Source organism: Cyprinodon variegatus, unplaced genomic scaffold (assembly GCF_000732505.1).
Source record: "Cyprinodon variegatus isolate N-32 unplaced genomic scaffold, C_variegatus-1.0 Scaffold292, whole genome shotgun sequence".
In the NCBI taxonomy this organism is placed as follows: Eukaryota; Metazoa; Chordata; class Actinopteri; order Cyprinodontiformes; family Cyprinodontidae; genus Cyprinodon; species Cyprinodon variegatus.
In genome coordinates, this window is record NW_015150745.1 from 170679 (window position 1) to 198639 (window position 27961).

Below are 27961 nucleotides of genomic sequence, written 5' to 3' on the forward strand. Positions count from 1 at the left end.
TTTATCTTTGTGAAAGAGAAGCGGCTTAAAAACAGAGAAGCCAAGAGAAAGGGAGACCAGAAATAGTCTCAGCAATACCTAGAAGCCTAGGAATCACCTTGAATTTAGCTGCGCTACATCTTTCTCTCTCTTGCAGAGGTATCAAAAGTATTAATATTTATTACTAAAGTAGAAGTATAAATCCTACTATTTAAAAACACTTTTGTAGAGTATCAACTTAAGCTTTTTACTCAAGTAAAAGTGTGAAATACTATTTTTAAAACTGTTTAAGGTACAAACGTGAAAGTAATGCAGAAAACAATCCTAAAGAAAGATGCTAATTTTTCTATTTCTTTATACTTAATTTTCTTAGTTTTTTAACTAATGGCAACAGTGTCAAATTCAACTTTGCATCATCTTAAAAACAATTTATTTTGGTATGTGGTGAACAGCAAGTTGGTGCAGCACGGAGTCAGACCACAAAGAAATTAATTATCTTGATTAAACAAATTACTGTTTTGATTTTTTTTATTTTCTTTAAATACCAACTGGCCATAATGAAAATTTGCTTAAATGAAACAAAACTAATGAGTCTTTTTTTTTTAATGCAAGGAATAGAAAGTTAAAACTCTAAATAGTAATTACACCAGTAAAGTATAGATAGCCAATAATTTCACTTAAGCAAGATAAGGTATTTGTATTGTGTTACTTGACAACTCTGCAGTCTTGATTTAATAACCTACGCAACACTTTGATGGGTGGGTATCTGTTTTGTGTGTTGGAACACTAAGCATGATTAGTGCTTATTGTTCCTTTAACATGCGCTTTTCAATTAAATAAAATATGTCCATACTTATAGGAAGGCTAAGAAATTAGCCTGGTTGGAAAGTTTGCAATGTAGGCCTACTTTATTTTATTCATTGTCGAAATAAAGATTATTTGCTCATTTTAAATCATTTTTTATTATAAAATGAAGAGTAAATTTCTCTGACAGTCTCCTAGGTGTTGACATGAAATGAAACTGACAACAGTCATAAATTAGCTCCAGGGTTGGGTTTTCTTTGCAAATTGGTCTCATTAGTCATACATTCCTGTAATTCTACAGATTCATACCGGCAAGCTTTAGCCGGGCTGAGAAAATATTTTGATATTCTACACTGTTTCTTGTTTAAGGGGTTAGAGGTCAAACTCCCTCTTAAAACAGAGATTTCAAAACTGCTGCGGATTGCCAGACAAGTGTGAATCTGTCAAATCTAAGTTTTGAAGCAACGTCTACTGTTACACATTTTTGATTAGGACTCACAGGGTTAAGGTGTTTCCAGGCCTTAACATTTCAAATAACTCTCTCCATCTGGTTGTTGTACTTGTTTGATTATAATTATTCATCAGAATAATGGTTTGCCTTTATAACCTTACATGCCTGTTTTTTATTCCTTTCACTATAGTAAATTTAATCAGTATAGCAGAAAAATATTTTTTTGAAATAATTAGCAGTTACTTTACAGGGTTTATACAGGAATAAGTACCTCTAATCTCATGATTTTAATGCTCTTAGAAATAATTTTAATGCCATCAACAAGTGCCCATGACTCTCATACATATACATATATATATATATATATATATATATATATATATATATACATCTAATATATCTGACGAAATTGTTTTTATAAACTTTTTTTTTATAAAGCATTTTAAATACCACAATAATCACATTTAATGAATTTTAATTTAATGACTTTTAATTATTTTCAATGACCCGCGGAAACCCTGCTTTACCTTCAAGGAGTGGTTAGTTTGACACTGATTAAGGTTGATAACTAGCTGTTAGCTTTTTTCTGATTAGCTGTTAGCTTATTTCTGATTAGCCATTAGCTTGCTTCTGATTAGCTATTAGCTTGTTTATGATTAGCTGTGAGCTTGACAGTAAATAGCTTTTTAGCTAAATCAGTTCTTTAATTACTCAAGCTGAGACTGCACCGATGTTTATCATGGATAACTACTTAAATCAGAACCATTTTAACTCCACTAATAATTAGAGTTTCATATTCCAACAGAAGGTAGGCCTACTTGTTTAAAACCTAAAAATATGAATTAAAACTCTATGTTAGTTGATTTTGTCAGGTTAAGTGGAGGTTTTTTAAGGAACCCAAATGCAGAGGTGAGGAGGCAGAGGGGAGTTTTCTAGACACGTCCAAGGCAACAGAGGCAAAAATACAAAATACAGAGAAGCAAAAAATCCAGTAACATCAGGGTGAACACACATGGGGAGCGAGGTGACGTCAGAGAAACAAAATAATAACGACAAGGAACCAGCACTGAGTGACTGCAGAGGTGGTGTATATAAGGGGAACAGAGGAGAGGATGGACTAATATGGAGCAGGTGTGAGTGGAGGTAACTAGAAGGGAGCTAAGGGGAAGGAGACAGACACAAAACACCAACAGAAAGAAACTAAAGACTGCTTAACACAAAATGGAAAATAAACGAAAGATTGATAAATCAGAAGTCCCAAAAGGGGAGAACCATGACAGATTTAAACCCTATAAGAGCTAATTTAGGCTCTAGAACAGGGGTCTTCAACGTTTTCCAGGCCAAGGACCCACAAACTGATGGCGAGATGGAGCAGGGAGCCCCTAATTATATATATTGTATGAAATTGTGTTATATCAAACTGGTCCTATTGTCTCTCTATTACAGATGGATTCATGTAATTTCTCCCTGGGATTATTAAAGTATTTCTGATTCCTTGTTGATGGGACAGGTGTTGTGAATGAAACGGTGCCCAGCTTGAAAGAGCTCCTGTGTGTCTCTGAATGTGTGCATTGATGACTGAATGACATCTTCTGCCTCCATTTTTCTGTATGCTACAGTGTGTTGAATTCATGTTAATGTGTATTTAAAGACATTTCAATCAGTGGAAAAATGGCAGTGGGGAATATAAAAAAAAGTATAATCAACCAAAACTTTTGCGACCCCCATGCAGTACCTCTGTGGACCCCCTAGGGGTCGTGTACCGCTGTTGAAGACCTCCACTCTAAAAAGTAAATAAGTGATAAAAAAGCTGAAACTTTAGCATTTATTCAGATATTGTATGAGATGTGCCTTTAAATGTGAGAATTGCTAAAGAATAATTGTGTGTTAGTAAAGTATGAGCTGCTGCAGAGGTGGTAGGAGGTTCACCCAAACAACAGAGACTGATAAAGTTTCACTGTGAGAATAATTTTCTCAATATCACCGCCTTGTTCTTCCTCCCTCGCTCTGAGAAAGAGAAACCTCATGTTCCCTCTCCCCTCTGATATCTATCTAATATGTTTTTCATTTATCCACTTCAGCAACAGCTGATATATTTTCCTATCTGTGTTAAGTGTGTGTGCAATGGAGACATGCACATAGTCAATCTAGCTTTTCTGGGAAGAGGCTGCATGCATTAAAGGAACTACTTTGTTTGGTAAAAATGATACATAAAAAAAAAACAGGTGACAAAATAGAAGTGAAATTTTCATCAGTGATATCAGACTTTTTGTTTTAAAAGCACATGCATTGCATTTCAGATAAGACAAGCTAGAAATCTGTAAATAAAACAGATTTTTTTTTTCCTTTTTATGGAAGAAAAACATTTGAAATCTGAAACAACGTGCTTCAGGGGCTGATCAATATTGAAGCAACATCATCTGAAATGCATAAACATTCCTGGAAGTCTAAAATGCTTTATATTCACTGAAGCATCTTTTAAATACTTAGCATTCTTTGCAAAACCCTAAACTGATCTGTTATCTCCTCTCTTGCTCATGCAGGTATGACTATCTGGAAGTCTACAATGGCGGACATGAGACGTCGCCCATGCTGGGGAAGTTTTGCGGGAAAATTGCTCCCTCTCCAATCATCTCGAGTGGCAAGCAGCTCCTTATAAAGTTCGTCTCTGATTATGAAACCCATGGAGCTGGATTCTCAGTTCGATACGAGGTCCTCAAAACAGGTAACTTCTTGAGAACAGTGATAAATTCAACTCCCCTGTGTTTCATCAAAGCCCCTGTCACACCTTGACTATTTAGACCAGCGTATGCCTGACGTACGAAATATCTGTCAAAAACGCTGGTATACGTTGGATAAGTTATGCGTCAGTTTTGTATAAGTTATGAAACCGCTAAAACAAGCTGGCACATGTCAACATACGGCGAGTATATTGAGAAATTTTGAGCATGCTCAAAAATTTCTGGATGTATGCCAGCTTATGCCATACATGGGGCATAAGTTACAGGTAAGTTATCTGATCTTTGACATACGTTAAGCATAAGTTACTCATAAGTTGTGGTGTCTTGCTTATATAAAACATATGAGTAACTTGTGCATAACTTATGCGTAACTTATCTCCAACGCATATCAACATTTTGACGTGTTCCAGACAACCGCTGAACGTGTTTCCAACTTACAGCTAGCTTTATAATGTACGTATAATTGGCAGCGTTTTGGTATAAAGGAGGGTTAACAGGAGGAAACGGTCAGTACTCCTCTAGACTTCATAGGGTGAGCGAGAAGATGAGTTTGATGAATCCGCCGTGCCTTCACGCCCACGACCAGGACCAACAAACTTCCTAGCTGACATGAATCTGCTGCGACTGCAAACCTTCTTTCTTTCTTTTTATTTATTTGTTCTTTTTTTATTTTGACAGGCGGTAAACAGCAGCCAGTTTATAATGCGATCAAAGAACTCTTCACCTCTGGGCGCGTTGCTGCCCCCCTCAGGACACTGGCTTGTGACATTTCATGGGCATTATGCTGAAAAAAATAATACAACTCTTTTTGGCATTTACTTCATCATATTTCGTTACTTTAACACAATGTGTTAAAGCATGTTAGCTTGGTAGGGCATTAAACAATTTAGTTAAAGAAAATAAATATAATTAAGTAAATGCCAGAAACGGTTGCATTATTTTTTTCCAATGCCATACGTTATGTATACGTTAGGCTGTCACAAGACATAAGTTCTGGACATGTTATAAATAATCGATCTATACGCCAAAAATAAAAAAAAAATACATGGAAAGTTCAGCGTTTGCCAGCGTTTTAGCAGATTCTGGGACGTCCGGCATATGCTGGCTAAATCGTCAAAGTGTGACAGGAGCTTAAGTCACCTCCAGTTCCTATTGTATTGACACATAGCTTAATAATTAATGCTGTTTAAAGATGGCTGACAGGAGGAGGCAAGCAAACATTCAGCAGGACAAGAGTAAAATAAAAACATATCATGTTTTTTTTGTGTATATTTAAAAAGTTTTTGTAATAAATTCTAACACCAAGGTTTGTAAAATGGGAGTAAAGTTTAGAAACACCACTGAAAAAAAACGGCAGATGAAAGTTTTGAGTTTGTGGCTCAGGCTTTTGATCCCAAGAGATTTCCGCGAATATCTTTAAAGATGATGTCCCAGGTTGCCAATATTAAGCCTCAGACGTCTTTAACAGGCAGGACATACACAGCATTAATGGCTTTGTCCATCTGTTGGAGTGATTGAATCTGAACAATTAAACATTGGTTCCTTTTGCTTTATTGTTCCCTCAAGTCTTCATTCAGAGCGCATCATTTACTCTCCACAGCTTCATGACAGTTCAGATTACAGTGTGCCACACGAGCAGCGATTATGATGAGAAACACACGGGAAAAAATAATCTAAAAATGAGCATAAATGTCTGAAATTAAGCGTATTTACTCTTAATTTGAATAGGTAAATAAGATGATTTGCCAATGGAATGAGTATTTTTACTCTTAAAATTAGATATTTAGATGATATGCACTTAAAATAAGACAATACAATTGTTTTTTTCTTATTTTAATTGTAAAATGTCTTCTTTCATTAGCAAAGTGTCTCACTTACCTTCACAATTCAAGAAAAAATGCACTTAATTTAAGCAAAAATGACTTATTTAGATTTTTTGCAGTGTTACTGTATTAGAAACATTTTCTCTAAATACAGTTTAATCATTAATTATTGAAGTAAAATATAGGGTGCAAATGTCAACAATCAAAATGACAAACCCCACCCTGTTATCTATTCAGATCAGAGACCTTTGCTCTTGTCATATGTGAGAAACGGGTTTATAAATATCTCTGTTTGACGTCCTGGTTTGGAGCAGAGCCTCTGATACGCTGACCTCTGTGCTGCAAGCTAAACACTCAACAACCTACTGGAAGGCTGACGCTCCCGATGGAGCAGGATGCTCTCAGGATAGACCTACATAAACAGTGCCAGTGTTGATAGAAACCCCGATCCCTGTGTCCTACATTTGTATCTTCTCTTCCCTCCTGGCTTTATTTGAGCATCCGCCAACACCCAGAATCTCCTGTGGCCACTTCATTTTTTTTTTTTTTTCCACCGGGGGAGTCTGGACATAAATCAGATAAAAACAGAGCTTGCATGAGTCTCATTTTTATAATGTTAACTCCCCAGAGAAGAACAAGCGTTCACATGTCTCCCAGAAATAACAATCCTCACATGGGCGCAAGTTAGAGAGCGTTATGTGATCAATGGAGAGACAGGTCACCGTCTCTTCCTAAACAGTATTTTTTGAATCATTACTCTTAATTATTCTGTAAACTAACTTTTTCTGAACAGTTCAGTCAGGATGGCATTGGAGAGTCTGGGTAATGATATTGCACATGTAGGTCACCATGGTGTTTCCTTGGTTGTGCTTTTACAAGATGTTGGTAAATTTGGATTTGTCAAATGAGTGGTGATCTTTCCAGAGTTGAATCCGGATCATCAGTGATCTTATTACCTTTCTTTTGGTCATTCACAGATATCCATTTGGCAATTCTGGGACTGATGCATTAAAGTGTTAAAAAGCATCTGAGACTGAAACGACCTTAAAGTTAAAGATTTTGATTTCCATAGAAACAGAACCACAGCTTTGCCATGGCCACGGAAAGTGGGGGTGCTGCTGCACCCCCTAGTGGTGAGAGGGAGATCTATTTAAACAACATAAAAAATACTTTACACAATTTATAAATGTGTGCAAAGTATTTTGTCTTTTTTATTTTACTATGACATGTATTTGGATTTTAATGTAATTATTTTGAGGCCTAATCAACACAAGTTCATGGAAGTTACGTTGTCATGGCAACGTCAAGCAAGCTAGTGGTGGAAGTGGTATCCCGCTTGCTGCAGCAGACTAGTAAATTTACTCAGACTTATGAAAGAAACCGAGAGGAAATATGGCAAAGCTACGCATTTCAGATTTTTTCGGGAAAAACCAATGAAGAAAAACAGTATAGACACGACAACAGAGAGCAGCCAGAGTGAGGAAACACTGTCAGGCCGCCTCCGATAGGGGTTGCACAGGAAGCGTCAGCACCCGCAACCATTTGTCTAGTTGTAAAAAGAAAGGGGCTGGTGATTTTTTATTTTTTTTTGTAAGCATACATAGCCTAATTTATATATTCTATTAACCTAAAGCACTATGCATGGTATGGTTGTTACATGTCAGGTACGTCGGTCATTGACCTTGCTTGACAAAGGCACCTTACAGTAGAAATTTAGTCAGTCCCTGGACTGGCATGGCTATCACTGCCCCTAAAGAGTTAGGGACTAATGCAGAGGACACATTTCCCTCTGGGATCAACTTCATAGTCATGGTAGGACACTTCTTTGATGTTATTTATTTTGCTCAGGCTACTCGTAAGCCCACAGCCCTCCAAATGTTGAAAGGGCAATATTATTGCCATTACTGTTAATACAGAGAAGACATTTTACACATTCAGTAATAAAATTTCACAGGGGATGGTATGGGGGGATAGTCTTTTAAGAAGGGGGATGATTTTTATATTTGTTTTAAGAAATGGGATGCCATCCCCCCCTCATCCCCCTCAACTCGAGTACTGCCCGCAACCCAACCTGGCGTGTAACCAGGGCAGCCTACTGGTTCAAAATAAGAGCAAGATGCCACTGCACACTTTCATATTTATTCGTGCAGTTTAACGTAACCATAGTATTTTAGAGAGTGTTATTTTAATCTATGATCTATTTTGATCCTGTGTTCTTTGTGTAAGGTATGTGGAGAACTGTTCAATAACGTTTAAATAGTATAATAATATAATTATTTCTTTGTGGTTTGCGTAAATGGGTTTTGGAGTTAAGAGAGTCACGTTTGACATAAACAAAGTGACTCAGGTTCATGCCAGCTGACCAAATCTGTGTTGGTATAATTTTATTTAGAAGTTTAACTAATAGCGCATATATTCACCTACGATTCTGTGTTTTAAATACAATAAAATGACAATAAAGTAGTAGATCTTAGTCTATTTATTTATTTTTATTTATTGTATTTTAAATAGGCCTATAGGCCCATCGTCCTAAAAACAAAAAAATGTTCAGAGCACCCCCTGTTCAAAATGACTTCCAGCAGCCCTGAGCCTTGCTGTTATTGAGCATCGCCTCCAATGAGCTATAAATGTACTTAAGCATTCAGTATCCAGTCCTATTTTCTGCAGGATGTTTTTTGTTTGCATATGCATTTATTGCCCTGTCTTTGTGTCCCTTAGAGTCTGTGTATAAGACAGGTGTGTGGGACCTCGGGCTCATTTAGCTAATGGGCTGTTTGTCCTTCGAGGCAACAGGGGTGACCTGCAGACGAGACGAATGCGGTGGCATAGAGAAACAGCTCTGAAAGTGGGGCAGAAGTGTGTGTTTCTATGTGGGTGTGTGCGTTCTGGCCTCAATATGGGTCCTTCACCTTCTAACAAGTTAAAAACAGCACTTGTTCTCACTCAGGTAATCCCCTGCCATGCTGCTGCCTTTTCTTCTCGCCACATTTAAAATCCATTATAGCCAGAGCAGCAAACTGTAACCGGCTGCTAAATGGAGCTGCTGCTCTGCTTACAAATAGGCTTTAAATTCAGTCGAAGCTTCCAGCCTTCCCTCTTCGTGCCATAATGGCTCTCTTTCTGATTCGTCTTTTGATCTGGGATATTATTCTGAATAGAGTAAATGCAGCGGTGCCAGCAGGACCCAGGCAAAGATTATTGGAAAAAAAAAGAAACACAAGTTCAGTTGAATACATTTTGAATGTGTTTAATCTGTGACTATCTAACCTACACGTGAAAGCGTATTTTTTTTCTAAGTAGATGTTTCATTTTGGCCCTTTGATTCATTTATGTATAAACATGGTGACATTTTTTGGTTATAGATGTTGGAAAGAAGAAAAATAAAAAGCATTTGGCACTAATATACAACAACAGCAGCAAATTATACATTTTTTGTGAACCTCACCAATTCAAATAAAAACTTTTATTCATTTAGGTGAATTCAATGTAGTTTGAAGTTAAATTAAATCACAAATCCTCTATCTTAGTTCAGCGTATTCTTATTTTCTTCTATAAGTCCATGAGTGCAATATTTTTATAACAATGCACAATCCAACTGAATGCTAAATATTGTTCCATTTTTAAGCTATTAAGTCAAAAACAATCCAAATCTGAGCTCAATCTATTCATTGGAAAGTCGGAATAATTTAAAAGTATTTCAGTTACACCTTTTTTTTTTTTTTTTTCGTCACATTTGAATTAAATTCTTTAAAAAATACTGTCTAGTTCTCTCCAAATTCTAATTCATTATATTCAAATTAAAGTTAATGTCATTAAACTCACATCTGGAGTTTGTTATGTGTTAATGTATCTAAATATATCCAAACATCCCAGCATCATCAGATTTTTTATTATTCAGGATGATTATTATTGAATGCAAGTAATCTAATTTAGAGCCCAAATTATTATTTTTTACAATTTAATCCAAAGGAAACAAGTTTAATCCATCATTCTTTAATTATTAAAAAACTTGAAATTCAAATTTATTTTAGTTTACAGACCCTGAGTTTCTATTTTTTTTATACCCCGGCGGGGGGAAGCATACCATCACCGGGTCGGGTTCGGTCGCTCTGTCCCCGGCTGGCTCTGGACCAGGACCAGCCCCAGAGCTGATGGTTCGAATGCCCAGTGCGGTGCCGCCCACCCCCCCCCAAAAAAATGTCCTCCTTTTCAGAAACCCAAATCTGGTCACCCTACCCTTGACAGTACAATGTTTTCACCTCATATGATCTTAAAACATACTTTTCTTGAACAACATCAACAGAAAAGAGAACTTTTAACTTTATACTCAGAGCTCTGTGAAGGCTCCATTGAAAGCTGCTGCTGCCGCAGTGCATGCTGGGACTGCTGTCAATCTCAAGAATGGACAAGTCTGCTCTGATGCATGCTGGGTAAAGAGGGAGGGGCGAGAACAACATCTGGGGTCTTCGTCTGTTCTCCGTCTGCTGTTCTTGTGAATTGGAAAAGCACTAGAGCACACGAGAACGCACAAGTACACATATTGAGAAACGGCCTATGATTCTTTTCTCTAATTCCACTTGATTCAATCTAATCAATATATGTAAAACAGATCCATGCCTTTTTTTTAATTCTTTCTAAATTAGTCTTAATGTCTTCATTTCAGTCACTTTTGTTCCAAGTTAGTCTAATATGTTTCTTTAATGCAGTCCAATGACATGCATTTCAAATTAACATAGATAGTTTCTTCGTTTTGATCTAGTTTATTCCATCCAGCACCGCTAGATTTGATGTCAAAACAGACTTTGAGTCCTTTGATCTTTGATATCTATATTGTTTTATAAACTGGAGCACTTTTGTTGTGAAAACATTTATAAAAGATTTATTTTTGTTGATGTAATGTTATTTCCAACAAGCCTGGTGTAGATAGATGTTGGTTGTGGTTGTTGGTTTTAAAAGGCCTCCACCCAGACTCTATAAATATTCATGATAATCCATGTCTGGAATGCATTTTGGTCTGAAATGAAATTTATTATATATTCATCTTTTCCACAGAATTTATAGCCTCATCTGACGCTATAATCAAAATCAACTTTGCTGGAACATTTAATTTTTTTGTACTCTAAGCATTCAGAAAACTGAGAAAAAGCCACATTTGCAGTTTGGTCAAAAATAAAAAGCAACAATCCTTCTATGTACTTTCATAACAAAGTCATTGTGGTTGAGTTACCACACCAGGAGAATGGTTTTGCTCCGTCATCAAAGTAAAACCCACAGCATGAGGAAGTTGCGTGGATAGCTGTGCATGCAGAGTTACTTTCACACAGGAAACTATTTCTTCCTGATTTATTGATGGTTTCTAACAACAAAGTCCAGAAAAAGATGGGTGTTGAAATCTTTGAGTGAAATTTTGCTGTGTGCTGCGTTCAACCTCACCTACTCCTCTGCATTTCCGTGCATCTGTCTGTGGCTTCAGCTCCTATCTCCGCCTGCCTACTCCCTGTCTGTTATTACAAACATGCAAACCCCTAAACACTGCCATTAGAAACTGCAGTGCTCATCCAGATGACACACTCCGCTTGGCTTTAAAAACGGCATTCAGTGGCAGCGGGTAATTAGTGTTTTGCAGTAACGGGTCATATCGCTCCACCCTGTATTCTGACCACAGCGCAGATTTCATTTATAAATGACAACCAAGTGGGAACTCTATGTCCATCCTCCTGCAACTATATTCATCCAGCTCTTTTTCTTGGTTTTAACCAGAAACACATGTCTGTTTGTTTCCCCTGAGAAGAGTTCCCACCCACCGCTGATTGAAGGGAGGTCTATGTACAAATAAGAGAAATAAATAAATAAAGTGGTGAGAATCTGGAGACATCGGACCAAATATATTTTGCTTTGAAAACAGACACAATAACATTGGTCTAACCTTTGAATTTTACTTACTTGATCTTTTCCTACTTCTTGCAAACTATTTAAGTTTAGTGCCAGTTTATTTGTGGAGCAGCTGTTGTTAACAATCATTTCAAGACAGCCTCAATAAATAATTTATCCTAATCCACTTTCAATGAGGATCCAAGCAGTTCCACCCTGGTCTATCCCAGTCATATAGTCAAAATGAGGTCACTTTATATTTTGTCTAATTTATTATAATATGTAATACAATCAATTCTTTTTCTTTTTTTTTTTTTTTTGTTATTACAACACTAGTAGCTTGTTTTTTTCTAAAGTAGGCTGACAGGAAAGGGGGTATGAGAGACATGCAGCAAAGAACCACAGGTCGGATTCGAACCCGGGTCGGCCACGTCAAGGACTAAGCCCCACTGAACCACTGGCACACCCAATACAATCAATTCTAATTGACTTAGAAACGTTATCTGTTTGAGTCCATCTGGAATTCCTTCATTAGGTATGTCAATAATTTGAACTTCTCAGAAGACAAGTGACTGAATAACATGTTAACTGCAGTTCCTAAAGACAATTTTATACGAGGAAATATACTGTTAAACTTAAGTCTCAATATAAAGAGGATATGTGGATTATGTGACCAGTTGCATTGGAACCAGGATGGTGAGAGGCACTCCTTTTTTGTATTTTATTGTGGCTTGAGAAGTAAATACTGCTACTGTTATTGTCACATTTTGCATATTGTTCAAGATGTTTGTTTATACTACCGTACTAAAATTCTAATAAAGACATGTTGGGGAAAAAAAATCTAATTCAGTTGATTACATAAGGAAAGGGTCAGAACCACTTTCTAAAGGGAGAAAGAAACAGAAAGTTTTATGAAATCAAAAACATTGAAAACATTTGCTCAGAAATAAAAAAAATATCATAAAAAGGATACCAATCACACTTTGTATATAACAGTGATGCCAAAAACAAAGATTTAATGTCAGTAATATTGCTGTCCGTTGGTCGGTTTCGATAACTGCTTCTGTAAACACAACCAGTCTGCCACCGAGGATTAAATAATAATAAGAACGCGGGTGTACCTTCATAGTAGAGAAAACACAGATTATAAATAACTAATGGTGACAGGAAGTTTATCAGTGACTCCCTTCCAGAAAAGACACCACTTAGAAAAGCATTAAACCAAGTTCCTATTGGACAAAAACCCAGAGAGATTATACAAATATACTTGGAGGGACAGTTTTGTCAATTAATGAATAAAGAAAGAGACATCTAAAGACAAAACCCAGGTGTTCTTTCTATACGACACATAACCCAAAGCAATTACATAAAGATACCAGAAGAGGCATTTCCATCGGTTTCTAAATCCCAGAAAGAAACAGTTCAATTGATTGTTTCATTACCAGAGAGAGATATGCATAAAAGCAGGCCACTGAGCAAGGTGTACTTTCTACTTTAAGGAAATAATACACAATGTTAACGTACAGGTAGAAAACTGGTTTAAGGTTGTTAAGTCTTTTAGTTTTTATAGGAAATTCATAGAACAGTGAAATGAGGGATGTTTTTAACACATTTAATGCATAAATGTGAGACTGTTTTAAACTAGATCACACATTTGAGGCCCCAGCTGCGTATTTCACAGACCCTCACCATATCGTGCCGGCTGAGCAGGATCGAAACATGCTTCACCCCTCGCGACCGTCCCTCTTCATCATTTATCATGTCAGCCCTCTAATGACACCACCTGTGTCAACAGCAAGGGGTCCTCAGCGGTATGTGTGTGCATGCGCTCCCCTTTCCGCGTGGATTTATGTTTACTCGCATGCTCGCACAGGTCACATCTGGCCCGGCAACATGAGAACCCTCCTCCTCCTCCTCCAGCATGTTAACTTTCACACGCACAGTCCTCGCCTCTAAGGGATGCTTCCCCCTCATCCATGTTTCGTGTCATCTCCCATTCGCCGACATCCGTCTCTGTCTTGTGACATCGCTCATGTCGAGGTGTGAGCCGCCGGCAGGGATGACGGATGAGAGCCGACAGAGCCTTTCATCCAGGATGTGACCTTCTCAAAAATGGCTTGCTTTCCAAAAAATGGCTGCTTCGTTTACATGTTTATCTCTGCTATTTGATCGCTTGAGTTTATGAACAAATTAAGTCATTTATATAAATAGAAAGCTGTAATGCGGCATAGAGTTATCAACCATACAAATAACGCTCTCTGGTTCTGACACAATTGTTATGGGAGAAAGTCTGCTGTCATTCAGTTCTCTTTTATTTTTCTCTGACTTAAGTATTAGAAAGTAAAAAGGGCCAATTTCTACATAGAGCTCATCTGCCCCCAAAACGGATGTCTAAGTTTAAACCAGAGTCTTCTTCACTTTGCCCTAAATGCAAAATACATGAGGCAGCCTCACACGCTGTCTCTGGACCTGCCTAAGATCCAGATATACTGGGAATCTATTCTGGTGGAAACTAGGACAAATAATAAAACCTATATCGATCTCTATCCAGTATCTCTTCTTCTTGGTCTACCAAACAAACATATCCAAAATCAAAACAAGAGCAATTTGTATAATGTCCTATTTTCTTGTCCTCGAAAGAATATTTTGTTACATTGGATCTCTGATAAATCTCCTTCTATTTTTGGGTGGAAGAAGTTTATTTTAGAATATATCCCTCTTGACTTTCTATTGGCCTTGTCCACTCTAAGACTGACACTTTTGGACGCATATTGAAGCCCTTCCTGGACTATGCCGAAGGACACGTGTCTACCATTCTGTCGCAAGACTTTATAAATGCTTAGATTTGGACCCTGTGATGATGCAAATGTGTGTGCTCCCTATCTTAACTTCTCTTTTCTGCACTGCTGAGCTTGTGTTCTATGTTATGTTGTTGTTAAACAAAAATTTATGAACATATCTATAAAAAAAGGAAGTAGAAAGTATTCTGATTGGAGTTTTATTGATATTGATTTCTTATTTCATTTTTTATTGAACTTTATTAATCTCACATTGGAGAAATGTGCATCTGCATTTAACCCATCCCCTTGGGGAGCAGTGGGCTGCCATTGTGCGGCGCCCGGGGAGCAGTGTGGGGTTAAGGGTCTTGCTCAGAGACCTAGAGTGGCAGTCTGTGGGAGGGGGGCTCAAACTGAGAACCTCAAGATTCCAAACTCTATGCCCTATGCACTCTAACCACTAGGCCCCCACTCCCTTGAAGTTTTTCTTTGAACTTCAGCAGCTTGTTGCCTTTTTTATGCCTAATAATGAACCCTTAGTATAGTTCTTATAAGATTCTTCCGTAAACCATTTCAAAGCTAGCATCAGAGTAACAGTGATTGTTGTCCCCTTGCATGGGCTGCCAGTTCATCTGTTCTAGTTATAAAAACTTTTCCTGTTAACATTTAGATTGAAAATTGCACCAGAGCCTGGCGCTTTTTCACTGTTATTGATTGATTGATTGATTGATTGATTGATTATGTTGTTGTTGTTTTGGTGTTGTGTCCTGTGTTGTTTCCAGAAATCGTGAACGATAGCTAAAAGTAAAAACTAATACTGCTAGTTAACATGTTGAAGTAGACATTATTATGTTATCAGTAATGTAACATAAAGAAGCATAGCTTGTAAAAAATTAATAATATATGATCCATTAAAACACATGACCACACTGTGTCTCTGCAATGTGAGCTGAGTTTATACTCGTACCCATGCGTTGGGGGGAGGTCACTGCTTAACCAAACTCTGCTAGAAGAGCAGACTAGTAGAATTGTTGACTTACTGATTTATGTTTTTTAAAAAATAAGTGAAATGTTGTTTATCTTACTATTGAGGGGAAATATTTAGCAGGAAAATTAAAGGTTGCCCCTGAGAGGCTCTATTAGTGCCTGGATTTGTTTTGCATCCGAAGTCTGGAGTTGTTGTTTTTTTTTTTTCACTATGCTATACCTTTTGAGTTTCCTCAGCTTTGATTTTAACTCTCTTTCATGTAAAAGTTCACAAAATGTTTGAAGATTTTTTTTCTGTCAGAAATCTAAGAGTTAATTAGTCCTTCCCTACATCAGGTAACATAACAAAAGCAGACAACTTTCTGCTTGACTTTGATAGTTGTGTCCATTTTAAATGTTTCTACTGTTATCTTTTTTTTCTTATTCCGTCACTTTCTGATGTAACACCTTCATACACAGCTTACTGTCACGATATCTCCAACTGATATGAGTTTGAAATTGAAATGCCTTCACCAAACTGATCTGTGTATCACAGAACAAACAACAGACATTTTAGCGGCTAGCTAGCGGTTAGCTAACGGTTAACCACGCTAAAAACAATCATTAAACCGCTCTCTGAAGGTTTTTTTTTTTCTCTTCAAAGTTAAAGTGCATAATTTCAATCCATTTGAACCAGTGCTGTTTGGCGAAACTGTTTAATTCACAGTTTTGACCAACAAAAAGGAAACTGTTTGCATTCTCAGGCTTTTGTTTTGTAAAAAGAAAAAAAAATGTCCTGCTCTCCTGCTTGCTGGGTGGGGAAAGTCCACCTTTTAAAACAAGAGTGACGGCAAATGAAACAAAACCAGAAACATTCATCTCTTAAATCTGGATATATATATTGAGAATAAAAAAATAAAGAATAAAGAATGCGTTTAGGATCCAAAACTTTAACCTTTAGCCAAAAAAAATCCTTAAAAAAAACATTAAAAAAAGGTTAAGGGAAGTCTAAAAATAGGTAGGCTAATAGATGTAACCAAACAGCTCAAACGTTTCTGTTAAAAGAAATAAACATCTCTGCTGTTTCACAGGCGGATAAACTAACATTAAAAACTACTGTTTAAATGTGACTGACCTTTATTACCTCTATAATTAGATGGAAAAACCTTTGACAATATTAGTCTAATTTGTTAAAGTTGTCTTAATCCAATTTAAGGAAACTCTTTGACAATTTGTTTTTAACATTAACTCATTTTGGACACTTTTTCCAAAAAAAAAAAGAAAGTTAAAAATATTCCACTGGACTTTGTTTCCAGTTTTTGTTATGTTTTCTTATACTGCAAGAAAACTAATATTTAGGACAGTATATACAGGCAAATAAATCTGTGGATTTCTGTCTGCGTGTGAATGTTTTGCAGCTTTGCCTCAGTTTGTTTGTTAGTTCATCTCTTTATACGTTTTGTTTCATGTTGACATGTTCAAATTGCCAGAGACAGCCAGTAAATACAAGTCAAACTCAACGCAGGCCCAGATGGGACCCACAGGGAAAGAGAAGACAGACGTCATTGGTTTCGCCTCAGAAGGACAAATATTGTTTTCTTTAAAATATATCTGGATAAATTGGTGATTTTCATTGACTCCATATGGGCTACTGAGCCCTCTACAAAAACTGACACATAGGTGAAAGTTTTAAAGCATTCCTATTTAAAGGTTTTTAAGGTGCTTTAAAGGAAATTAAAGATTTAAAAGTCTGTAAAAATGGATACAAATAAATTAAACTAAATCTCGCCTATTCCAGCTGCATAGTCTTGTAAAGTTTTTATTTCAAATGCAACCTTTAGTTTTAGAGGTGGAAACAACAAGTGTAAAGAGATATTTTTTTCATCAATAGCATTTAATCAGTTATCCTTCACCAATACAGGGATCTATTCCTCTCAACCACCATTCAGAACAGGAAATGCAATAAAAGATGCTTTTCAATACTAAAGCAGAGGACTGCCCACCTCAATTGTTTGATAATGACATAATGATAAGGTAGGTAGAGGAGATAATAGAATAAAATAAAAAAAAAAAAAATATCCAAAGCTGGTTATTTAAAAGCAGCATTAGGACCTTAAAGTCAGCGCGCTGTTTACATGCAAGCTGGTTATTTTGAAGTAATAGCAGGAAAAACTGGAAACACTGATCCTGGTTCTGGTTCTGTTGGAGATTTCTTCCTATTAAAAGGAAGTTTTCCTCTCCACTGTCGCTACAAGCATGTTTGGTGTGAAGGATTGCCTTTGAATCAATGGGTCGATGCAAACAGCTGTTTTACCTTAGATAGAAAGCTTTAAACCGATCCGACTGTATGATCTGGTTGAATTGTCTCTGTAAAGTGTCTTTGACATGACATGTGTTGAGAATTGGCGCTATATAAATAAACTGAATTGAATTGGATTGAAAAAGCCATTTTTATCCCTTAATTTACTCAAATCTGCTTGGACTTAACCTGCCATCGTGAACTTTGTTTAGATGAGGATATTTTTTCCTGCAGTAACGCTCCAGGTGTGTCGAATGTGAAGCAAAGAAATACTGTATGTAGAGAACCCCCTTATATCCTTGGTAGAGTAAAGAGGTGGATCTGTGATGTTGATTGGCTGTTTCTCCTCATTTGAAAGCAACACCGATAAAGGATCAGTTTTGCCTGTTTCAGTGTTTATTCAGCTCTGACTTCAGAAAATAACCTGGAGGCTTGGAAACAATATTTTCAAATGATGAGGGGATTAGAAATAAGTGTTGTTCTCTAATTCTATTGTTATATATTCAAGTTTCAAAACTCAAGTGAGGCTGAAACACATTGTGAGGCTTTACTGTCCTCTGATCTTGTTTCCTTTAACAAAAAATATACTGATTTCAAGGATGTTTTGGATCCTTAAAATCATAATCTGTGTCCTCCTCAGGTCCAGAATGCTCCAGAAACTTCACTGCTTCCAGCGGCATCATTGAGACACCAGGATTTCCTGACAAGTACCCAAACAATCTGGACTGCACCTTCATGATATTCGCCGCCAACATGGCAGAGATCGTTGTGGACTTCAACAGTTTCGACATGGAACCAGATACAACGCCGCCGCCCGGCGCCGTCTGCCGATACGACTGGCTGGAGATCTGGGATGGCTTCCCTGCAGGTGAGGAGGCTGAAGCAGATATTCATTAAACACCCGAAATCACACAGGTTAACAACTTAGCTTGAGTTTTCAGCTGTAAACATGAAGGAACTTAACTAGCTTACTTTTTATAGATAGTTTAGAAGTTTGTATCAGATTTCATTAGTTTTACTAAAATCAATTATAAAATAAGCTAACCTAATAAATGTATATTTACATCTGATGCTAATTTAGCTCAGAATTTCCTAATTTTTACACTGAATATATATGAATTATTGGGATTGTTAACTACTAAACATTTTGATTAGAACTGTTCAGATGCTGAAAGAGATACTTATATTTAGAATTAAACTGAGTTTTATTTACTTTTTGGTGTGGCTTTAATTCTAAAACGTTAACTTTCTAATACGTTGGCATAAATTAATGTAACTAGTTTACTAATAAAAATGTATCCTGCCTTTTATCTATACTGGGAGTTTGACATTTTCCAACTTCTAGCAGAAAATTTCAACTGGAAAATTACTTAAGTGCAATAATTAACTGGTTCAACTTTGATCTAAATTTAGTGCAGAACTTTAAAATTTTCAAGACAATGCCCCGTACCTGTCTATGTCTCTGAAAGGGGGTCGTTAAAGGGAATTGTTGGCCTGGCTGAATAGGCAAGGTTCTCCGCTCTCCTGTACAGAGGGTAGGGCTGTGGTGATAGAGGCAAGGGAACATCATGTCTGCCATGAGTGTACAGCGTTACATAGCTGAGACCTCAATTCAACCAGTGCGACAGATGTTGTTGAGTCAGACGCAGTCATATGTTCAAGCTTTTAAAAATGTTTAGTCCTTGATTTTTAGATTAAGAAGGAAGGACATGATTTTAGATCACCTTTGACACTGGAAGAGGGTAAGAAGAGTGGTGAGAACAGCAGAGAAGATCATCTGGGCTCCTCTTCCCTCTATTAAAAACATTTCATCTCAGTGCTGTGTGTCCCGAGCCCGTGACATCATCAATGACCCCTCACACCCCCACCATGGACCGTTGTCCCTGCTGCCCTCTGGGAAGAGGCTTCGAAGCATCCGATGCAGATCCAGCTGGTTCCAGAACAGTTTCTTCCCCACTGCCATTAGAAGAAAAAATAACACCCTGAATGTTGCAATCTTTAAATCATATAGCAGTATTATGTTTACATTTATCATTGCTGCACTTTAAAAATCGAAATGTCTTGCGAGCTATACTGATCGAAATTTCTTTTTGTATACTCTATGTGTGTACAAAATGACAATAAAATCTGTGTAAGTCTAAGTAAGTCCTGTTATAAGGTGCATTCTTTGTAATTATCCCGATGTAAACAACAATTATACAGCATTAAGTTGATTTTTTTCTTGTATTTCTAAGTACCATATTAAATTACTTACATGGATTACTATAACTGGTTTAACACCAGTTTCAGAAATCCAACCTGTGAGCAGTAATTAATTTAATTTGCTCATTTTAAGCTCTGAACACGATTTCGTGTCTAATCCAACAGGAAATCATATCGTAAGAGGTCATGGTATTTAGCGCTCATTGAGAGTAAATGGGGATGAACACAGCGACGCGATTTTCTGCAAGTGGGGCTCCAAACGAGATAGACCCCAGGTCTATTTTAGTCGGACTACAACAGAGTTGTGTAGACTTGAGGAAGAGAGAAGCTGTTGTAGGGTTAAACACATCAGCTTTTGGAATATGTAAAGTAAAATCTATCAGTTGCAAGGGAAAAGAGTCAGGTTTGCCTCCTTTGGAATCACACTGGAAACTGAAAGAAAAACTGAGTGGTCAAGGTTACTCCTTGTGAAAAAAAAAAAAAAGAGATCACAAAATGAGTTGGCATCATTAGCTGTAGTTGAGTTAAATTTCCTGTGAACTCTGGATCTAAATGTGGCTCACTTTCTTCCAACATTAAAGTGAAGTAATGAGGAATTAAGTGTTCATCTGGTCAGGAAGGTGTTCCATGTTAGATTGATCAAATCTTTCCTTCAGAATAAACCCTGGAGCTCAACTGGTTCTTGATAGTCGAAATATTCAGAAAGAAGTGCTTTAAACTGGAGTTGAGAAAATGAGTAATAAACCAGAGCTTCCACTAGGTAATAATCATCACTCCAAACCAAATTCTCCTTTGCACAAATGGCAGCTGGATGTACTGAAAGTGTAGGGGGGGACTCCTACGCAGCTTGCTCATTGTTCCTTCACCGACCACATTTGGAAAATCGGCACATGAATGACGGAGACGCAACCTGCTCAACCCTCTGTTCACTCCACTCCGCTAGCTTGGACGGCTCATCTCAGCCTCCATTGTTGCCTAATTAGCCGTACAGCGTGCAGATAATCGTCAGAGCAGCACACCTCGGCCTGGTACTGTGACTGCTGCCAGCGATGGCCCACAGTACTCACCGAGGTATCCAGAGAGCCTTCTCTCCCCGATTATTGCCAGGGAGGAGACAGGCATGGCAACATAAGGGACATTTGGACTGGCACAGGTACACTGATATTGACATGCACTTTAAAGCTGTGCCAGTGTTCCCAACCTGCCAGGACTCTTCCTGTCAAACGATCTGTGATTGTACGTTTGTCAGTGTGCATTCAGGTGCATCTGTGCTGAAGAACGTGCGTGGGTTTGTTTGAGCCAAGCGTTCCCGTGTTGTCAGGGAAGATAAGGGAGCATCTCTGCAGGAGGGTTCAGACTGACGTGTTGTTTGTCATGGACTGATAACACAGACTTCTAAGGACTGGATTATGGAGCTTTCTTCTCCTGTTCTTTCAGCTCGGTTCCTTTGATTAAAATGCTTTTTATAATTAGACTAAATCAGACATCTGCAGCTATATATATATATATATATATATATATATATATATATATATATATATATATATAAAGTAGCATTTTTAAATATATGTTAACTGTTTTTCTTTCTTTTCGTTTTTTCATCAACTTAAAGTTGAGCTATGTTAAATTAGCTTCTAATTTACAATTAAAGTACCCATGATCTAAAGAAAAACTTAATAAGCCTCAACAAAGTCTGTAGGAGAAATCCTGAACGATTCTAGGAAACGTTGGCTTCTGGTGAATTAGAAAGAGGAATGAATAACTTATTATTAAGCACTGTGATTATTCTAAAGTACTTCTCAGACTGGGTGCTAAGTGATTTGTACTTTTTTCCCCTAGATGTTCCCAGACTTCTACCTAATCTATCAATATTTTACTTGAAAAACCAACAAAGATTATGATTTTATCATAAAAAAAAAAAAAGGATTTCAATTTTTTTTTCACAAATATAAATCTGAAAATAGTGGTTTGAACAGGGATATGTGAAGAAATTATAACATCCACAAAAAGTTGGTTATTGTTCAGGCTGCTCAGTGTTACAGTGGGTAGCACTGCTGCCTTGCAGCAAGAAGGTTCCAGGTTCAAATCCTGGTCTTTCTGCATGGAGTTTGATTGTTCTCCCTGTGCATGTATGGGTTCTCTCTGGGTACTCCAGCTTCCTCCCACAGTCCAAAAACATGACTTCTCTAAATTCTCCTTAGGTGTGCGTGAGTAGTTGTTTGTCCTGTTTGTCTCTGTGTGACCCTGCGATGGACTTGCAACCTGTCCAGGGTGTACCCCGCCTCTCGCCTGGAGATAGGATCCAGCACCCCTCATGACCCACAAGGGATAAGTGTGATGTAAAATGGATGGATATTCAGGTTAGAAGGTGAACCTCATATATTATGAAGATTTATTAAATATTTAGCATTTATATTTATAAGTACTTGTACTCAGTGTCTTCAGCTTATCCTGTTGCAGAGGATTAGGCAGAGACTGCTGAGCAGTTTGTTCCCCTATAGCTGGAACACACCCTCTGGTCCCTCTTCTTGTTGAAGGGGAAAGAAACCCCAGTCTGTCAGCCCACCAAGCGCATTTTAGAGGCCTGTCAACAAAAAAGACACCTGAGGCTCTCAGGGTGATTCTTACCACCTCACTGACTTCAGCCAGGAGTTTCTATGGTCTCTCAAAATTCCTTAAGGGCCTGAGTTTTTGGCTCTGCAGCCATCTTGGTAGCAGAGCACTTTGCCTTAAGGTACCAGCTTGCTGCCTCTTGTGTCAAGCCAACCAGGCTCAAAGGGACTCCTTCTTCAGCTTGACAGCATCTCCTAAGTTCATGGGGGGGCGCCACAACAGAAACCACTGACTTTACGACTTGCTACGGAGATCCGCATAAGCATTAGAGGCAGAGAATGTGGTCCAATCAAACAGGTTGAACATACCCCTGACTGAGGGCTCCACCAGATGTTCTTAGCAGACCCTCACTATTTGCTTCTACGAGATCTATCTGATATCCACCTTTTCCTTTGTATTCAACCCACCAGGTGAGGCTTAGAGGGGGCTTAGATGAGGGAAATATTTAAATATATGTGTATTTACACTGCAAAAAATAGAACTCTATTTTTTTTGCTTAAATTAAGTGCATTTTTTCTTGAATTTAGGAGATAAATGTGATACTTTGCCAATGGAAATAGACAATTTACATTTAAAATAAGAAAAAAAGAATTGCTTTGTCTTATTTCAAGTGCAAATTATCTAATTATCTTGTTTTAGGAGTAAGAATACTCATTCCATTGGCAAATCATCTTATTTATCTGATAAAATTAAGGGTAAATACACACAATTTAAGATTTTATTTTTTTTTACTTAATTCTAGATGGTTTTTGCAGTGTATGTTGTTATGGCATAGAGATAGTTTCTGAAAATCAAAATTTAGTGTTTCATTATATTACAATATTACATAAGATCCTTAAAAAGGTATTTCAAACAGAAATATCAGGCCTTTTCTCTAAAATAGCAGCATGTATCAGAAAAAAAAAAGGCCAAGAGGCTCATTGTAACTCTGGAGGAGCTGTTCTGATCCCCAGCTCAGGTGCTCTTCTAATAAGACAACAATGAGTTGTGCCCCTCAAAAACCTGACATTTTATGTAAATGGTTATTAAAAAGTCGGAGTTAGAAAGTATAGTTTGTCCTTTAGGGTGGCAGCATCATGATGTGTGTGTTTGTTAGAAGAAAGGAGGCAGGAGTTCACCTCTCAACAGGACAACAGCCCTAAAAATACAGCAAGGCAAGGCAAATGTATTTGTATAGCACAATTCAGTACAATAACAATGCAAAGTGCTTTACATGATTAAAAGAGCTGCAACGATAAAGCTGTCAGGAAAGTTTAGCAGGTATCCCGAAAGTCGGTCTTTAAAGGCCGCTCCTGCAGGTTTTAGAAGTTTCACTGCTCCAGCACAGCTGATTTACATTGATAGTTGAATAACAGGCTTTTGCTGAGCTGCAATCATCAGAATCAGCTGTGCTAAAGCAGAGAAACCTCTAAAACCTGCAGGACAGCGGCCCTCGAGGACCGACTTTGGGGATGCCTGGTCTAATTAGTAATCTGTGGAAAGACTTTTTTCCACAGTTATTATTTGATCTGACTGAGCTTAAATCCAAGATTCACAAGGTTAAAGAGACTTGCATCTTTAGGCGCAGTAAAGCTAGATAATTATGGACTGCCTTGTCTTGGTGTATCAGATAAAATATCTTTAAAATTTGCATGTGAATCTGTGAAACAATAGCTTGAAATCCAGGATGAACCTTTAAGCTCAAGCTGTTATCAAAAAAAGAAGCTTGAGTTCATTCTTTTTTGCACATATCCAGTTTCCTCATATATATATGTGATTCCTCGCGGCCTGCAGGAGTTTGTTTTTCCTTATTTTAGGTCTGATTGCATCAGCCGACAGCTTTGGAGTAAAAACCATTTCACACGTCCTGCGATAAGGCTGAAATAGCTCCAAACGTAATCCGTCACAGATCGCCGACTACCTGCTTCAGACTGTAACTGATAAACGTAATCCATCAGATTAGCTCAGCATTCCTGTGCGAGTGCTTCATGTTTCTTTCTTTCTTTTTTTTTTTTAGCTCTTTACCTCTAAGCTGAATTTAAAGAATATATTTTAGTGAAATAATAAAAGAGAGCAGACGCAGTATCTCCAGCGAGTAGCACCAAAAGCTTCATTTTGGGAGTCGCAGATAAGGAAAAGCCTCAAACTGTGGACTTTAAATGTCATTAGACATAAAACGGACTGTCTCTCTGAATGTTTCATGAAACTAAAATACTCCTGACTTTTAGATATTTATTTTCCAGACAGTTTAATTCCCTAGATAATAAATGCACACATCAGTTTTTTGCATTTATCTCTGTAAAATTGATCCTCCTGCTCCACAGAGGAATTACTTTCACCAATTTCCTCTGCTTTTCATAAGAAGGTCCAAATGCATTTGTTACTTAACAAAAAGGGTTTGATTTTTCACTCGGTACGCTTCCAGTTGATTAATGCCGGTTAATTACTGGCTTACAATTTGTCAGACAAGGGGAATATAGTGGGAAAATAAATGAAAAAAGAAAATGTAATAGTTGCAGTTCATTTAACCTGACAGTTCTGGAGTAGAAATATTTATAACATAATTAATATTCGACTGGAATCAGTCCTGTTTTATTAGAAGTTTCTTTAAAACTGTTTTTCCCAATAATAATTATTAAAAAGCTGTATGTAATTTGCATAAATGTGAAAACTTCTATAAAAGTAATCAGATTCTGGGAATACAGCAATGGCTGAAATTTAATTTAAGTCTGCTGGAGCCATGAGAAATATTCAACAGGGAGGCGGTCAGTGACTAAAACAAGTTGTCAGTGTTTCTTAAAGGTATACTGTAGTGCCGGATTTTCTTTTTCCGGGTGGATCATTAAAATAAGTGGTCCTCCTAGTTGTCAATCATTCTGGTGATATGTTTACGTTAAGGCCGTCCTACGAGCTGGTCACCATTTTCACGTTTGGTCAGTCTAATATAGTGGAAAAATTGTGAATCTTTTTTTGGAAAATGCTGGTAAAGGTTCTCAGGCATCCAGGTCACAGTCATTCCAAAAAAAGAAAATTGAAAACAATCCACTGGACTTTGTTTCCAAGTTTGAAGACATTTGGCTTCCCATCCAGGAAGATTTTTCAATTCACATGTCAGGAATAGTGTTAAGTTGGCGGTTTTATGAAGTAGCCCAACAAAGCCTTGTTTTTGTTTTGAAAACATGCAAATTGGAACAGACGAAGGGGTGAACCCCTTTGGAATGGGGGTCGTTTGGCTTCTTTTGTTAGACTGCAATGCCCCAAACCCAACTCTCTGAAAGGTCGGTTGTTCTTTTGCAAAGTAAGCTGGTATGGGCGATGCAAAGAGAAACTTTTAAACAGAGTGCGCACGCTCCCACACGCGTTTAATAGGTGTTCCCTCTGGAGTGGGTACAGGGTTTTGCATGTATATTTTTTTCTAAATTGTAGAGGACTTGTCTTTTCAAAAATCCTCCATTATACATTCAAATATCAGAGGCATCATGCTGCCAGTTTTCACATAAAAAATATATTCTCTTTCTCTCTTTGGAAAAAAAGTCATGTTACAATATGAAACTCACATAAACATTTTGTTCAAGGGCAAGATCCATGCTGTTATGTCTGCCTTATAGAAATATAAATGAGAGGGACAATAAAAATAGCCCCTTGCTTTAAACTGTTAACACCCACAGGTCAGGCATGGCCTGGTTTGAGATATTATACCATTATGGGTAAAGAAAAACTACACTTTTTAAAGTATTCGCACAGAAAAACACAGATCTATAATTTGGATTAACAGATTTTATTTAAAACAGAATCATGATGGATAAACTGAAGGGAAACTCTCCCTCGGCATTAAAACCTGCTAATTTCAGTTCTAAGTAAAAATTTCTAACTACACAGAAAAATACCTTTTTTAATGTTTGTACCTTTTTGGAGAAAGATAAGTATAACAGTTTCTGAAGTGTTTGTAAAAATCCAAATATGTCAGCTTATGAGCTTTAATCAGCCAGCTGACAAGCAGTGGGCACAAAGAAGAAGAGGGGGGGCTAAACTGATTTAAACTTTATTCTCTAATCTCTGCCTTGTCAATTTCTTTGGTGTTTCTTTGCAATGATTTTTAGTGAATAATAGATATTACATTTTTTTTTTAAACCTTGGTTTCTTTGGTAGCCAGCTGATGGCTAATACCTGTCTTTGGGTTGACCTGTTATAAGTAGCATTCAAGATAATAGGTAATTATTGTTTTAATGAAAGTGTTTTGATTAATCAACCAAAATAACAGTGCAGTTTTGCTGTAAATTAGTAGTTTTATTTCTATTCTCTACCAACCTGGTGGGGATTTAAAATGGGTCTCAGAAACAGGCAATCCTTGATGGGATGATTTTAATGCTTGAATGTAGGACTCAGTTGACAACTAAAGAACGTGTGTGATTAAAACCAATTTTTATTATATTTAATACTATAAAACACAGTTTTTATGAATAAGAACAGGAGAGGATTAAACAGGTGTAGAAACCAGACTTTAGCTACTAGACAAACATTACATGATGTCTAAACAACATTTCATTTACCAACATAAAAGAAACTAATTTAGTTTTATCCTGGAATGATCAGGTGGTATCCAGGTGTGGTATGTAGACCCCCATGTATATTTCAAGGCAGGAAATACCTTTTAGTTGGATAGATGAGGTTTAACAAGAGGTGAAAATGTAGTTCACCTTATCAACATCGGCTTCTAACAAAGCTGATAAAATAAATAAAGATAAAATAAATAAAGAACATAAAAAACATTTCCAGTTATTAAGGACATTATAAAACAGCCTTAAAATGAATCAGAGCTTAGTTGGGAGAGCTCTGTACGAGCATGAAAAACACTGATAACCTGAAATACTGTTTACACACAGGAAGAAATTCAATTGAATTGAATTGAATTCAGTTTATTTATATAGCGCCAATTCACAACACAAGTCATCTCAAGGCACTTTACAGTTCAAGAAATGAAATAATAATTACAAGTTATTGAATCAGAAAGCCTTTTGTTGAAACGAGTACAACAAAATGACATTGTAATTGCAAAATAAACAAAGCATATAAAAAAATATATATATATCAATATCACATAGACAGGCATACCACTAGTTTTTTCACAGTAATTTAGATTAGGTATTAACTTTTATTGTTTGTATTTAATCTAAACTGAACATTTTCTCACACTGAGAATGAAGTTAAGATGTAAACTGTTGTGCTAGATGGCTCAAAAAGCTGATTTGCCTGTTTTCTCTCTGACTGTTTTTCCTCAGTGGGTCCCCACATCGGCAGATACTGTGGCAATACGTCCCCAGGTCGGGTCATCTCCCACACTGGCATCCTGTCCATGACCATCACCACGGATAACGCCATCGCCAGGGAAGGGTTCACGGCCAACTACACGATCCGGGAGAGGATCCTGCCAGCTGGGCATGAGGCCGAGGGTGAGA

General features: G+C 37.2%; 1 protein-coding gene across 1 annotated transcript in view; it reads left to right on the forward strand.

Annotated features, from left to right (window-relative positions):
• Window positions 1-27961, forward strand: part of LOC107090368 (neuropilin-1a-like) — a 92556-nt gene that overhangs the window by 24583 nt on the left and 40012 nt on the right. Inside the window, exons 3-5 of the mRNA XM_015383697.1 lie at window positions 3778-3959; window positions 18352-18579; window positions 27785-27955. Of these exons, the coding sequence (XP_015239183.1) occupies window positions 3778-3959; window positions 18352-18579; window positions 27785-27955 (581 nt within the window). The remainder of the gene's footprint in view (window positions 1-3777; window positions 3960-18351; window positions 18580-27784; window positions 27956-27961) is intronic.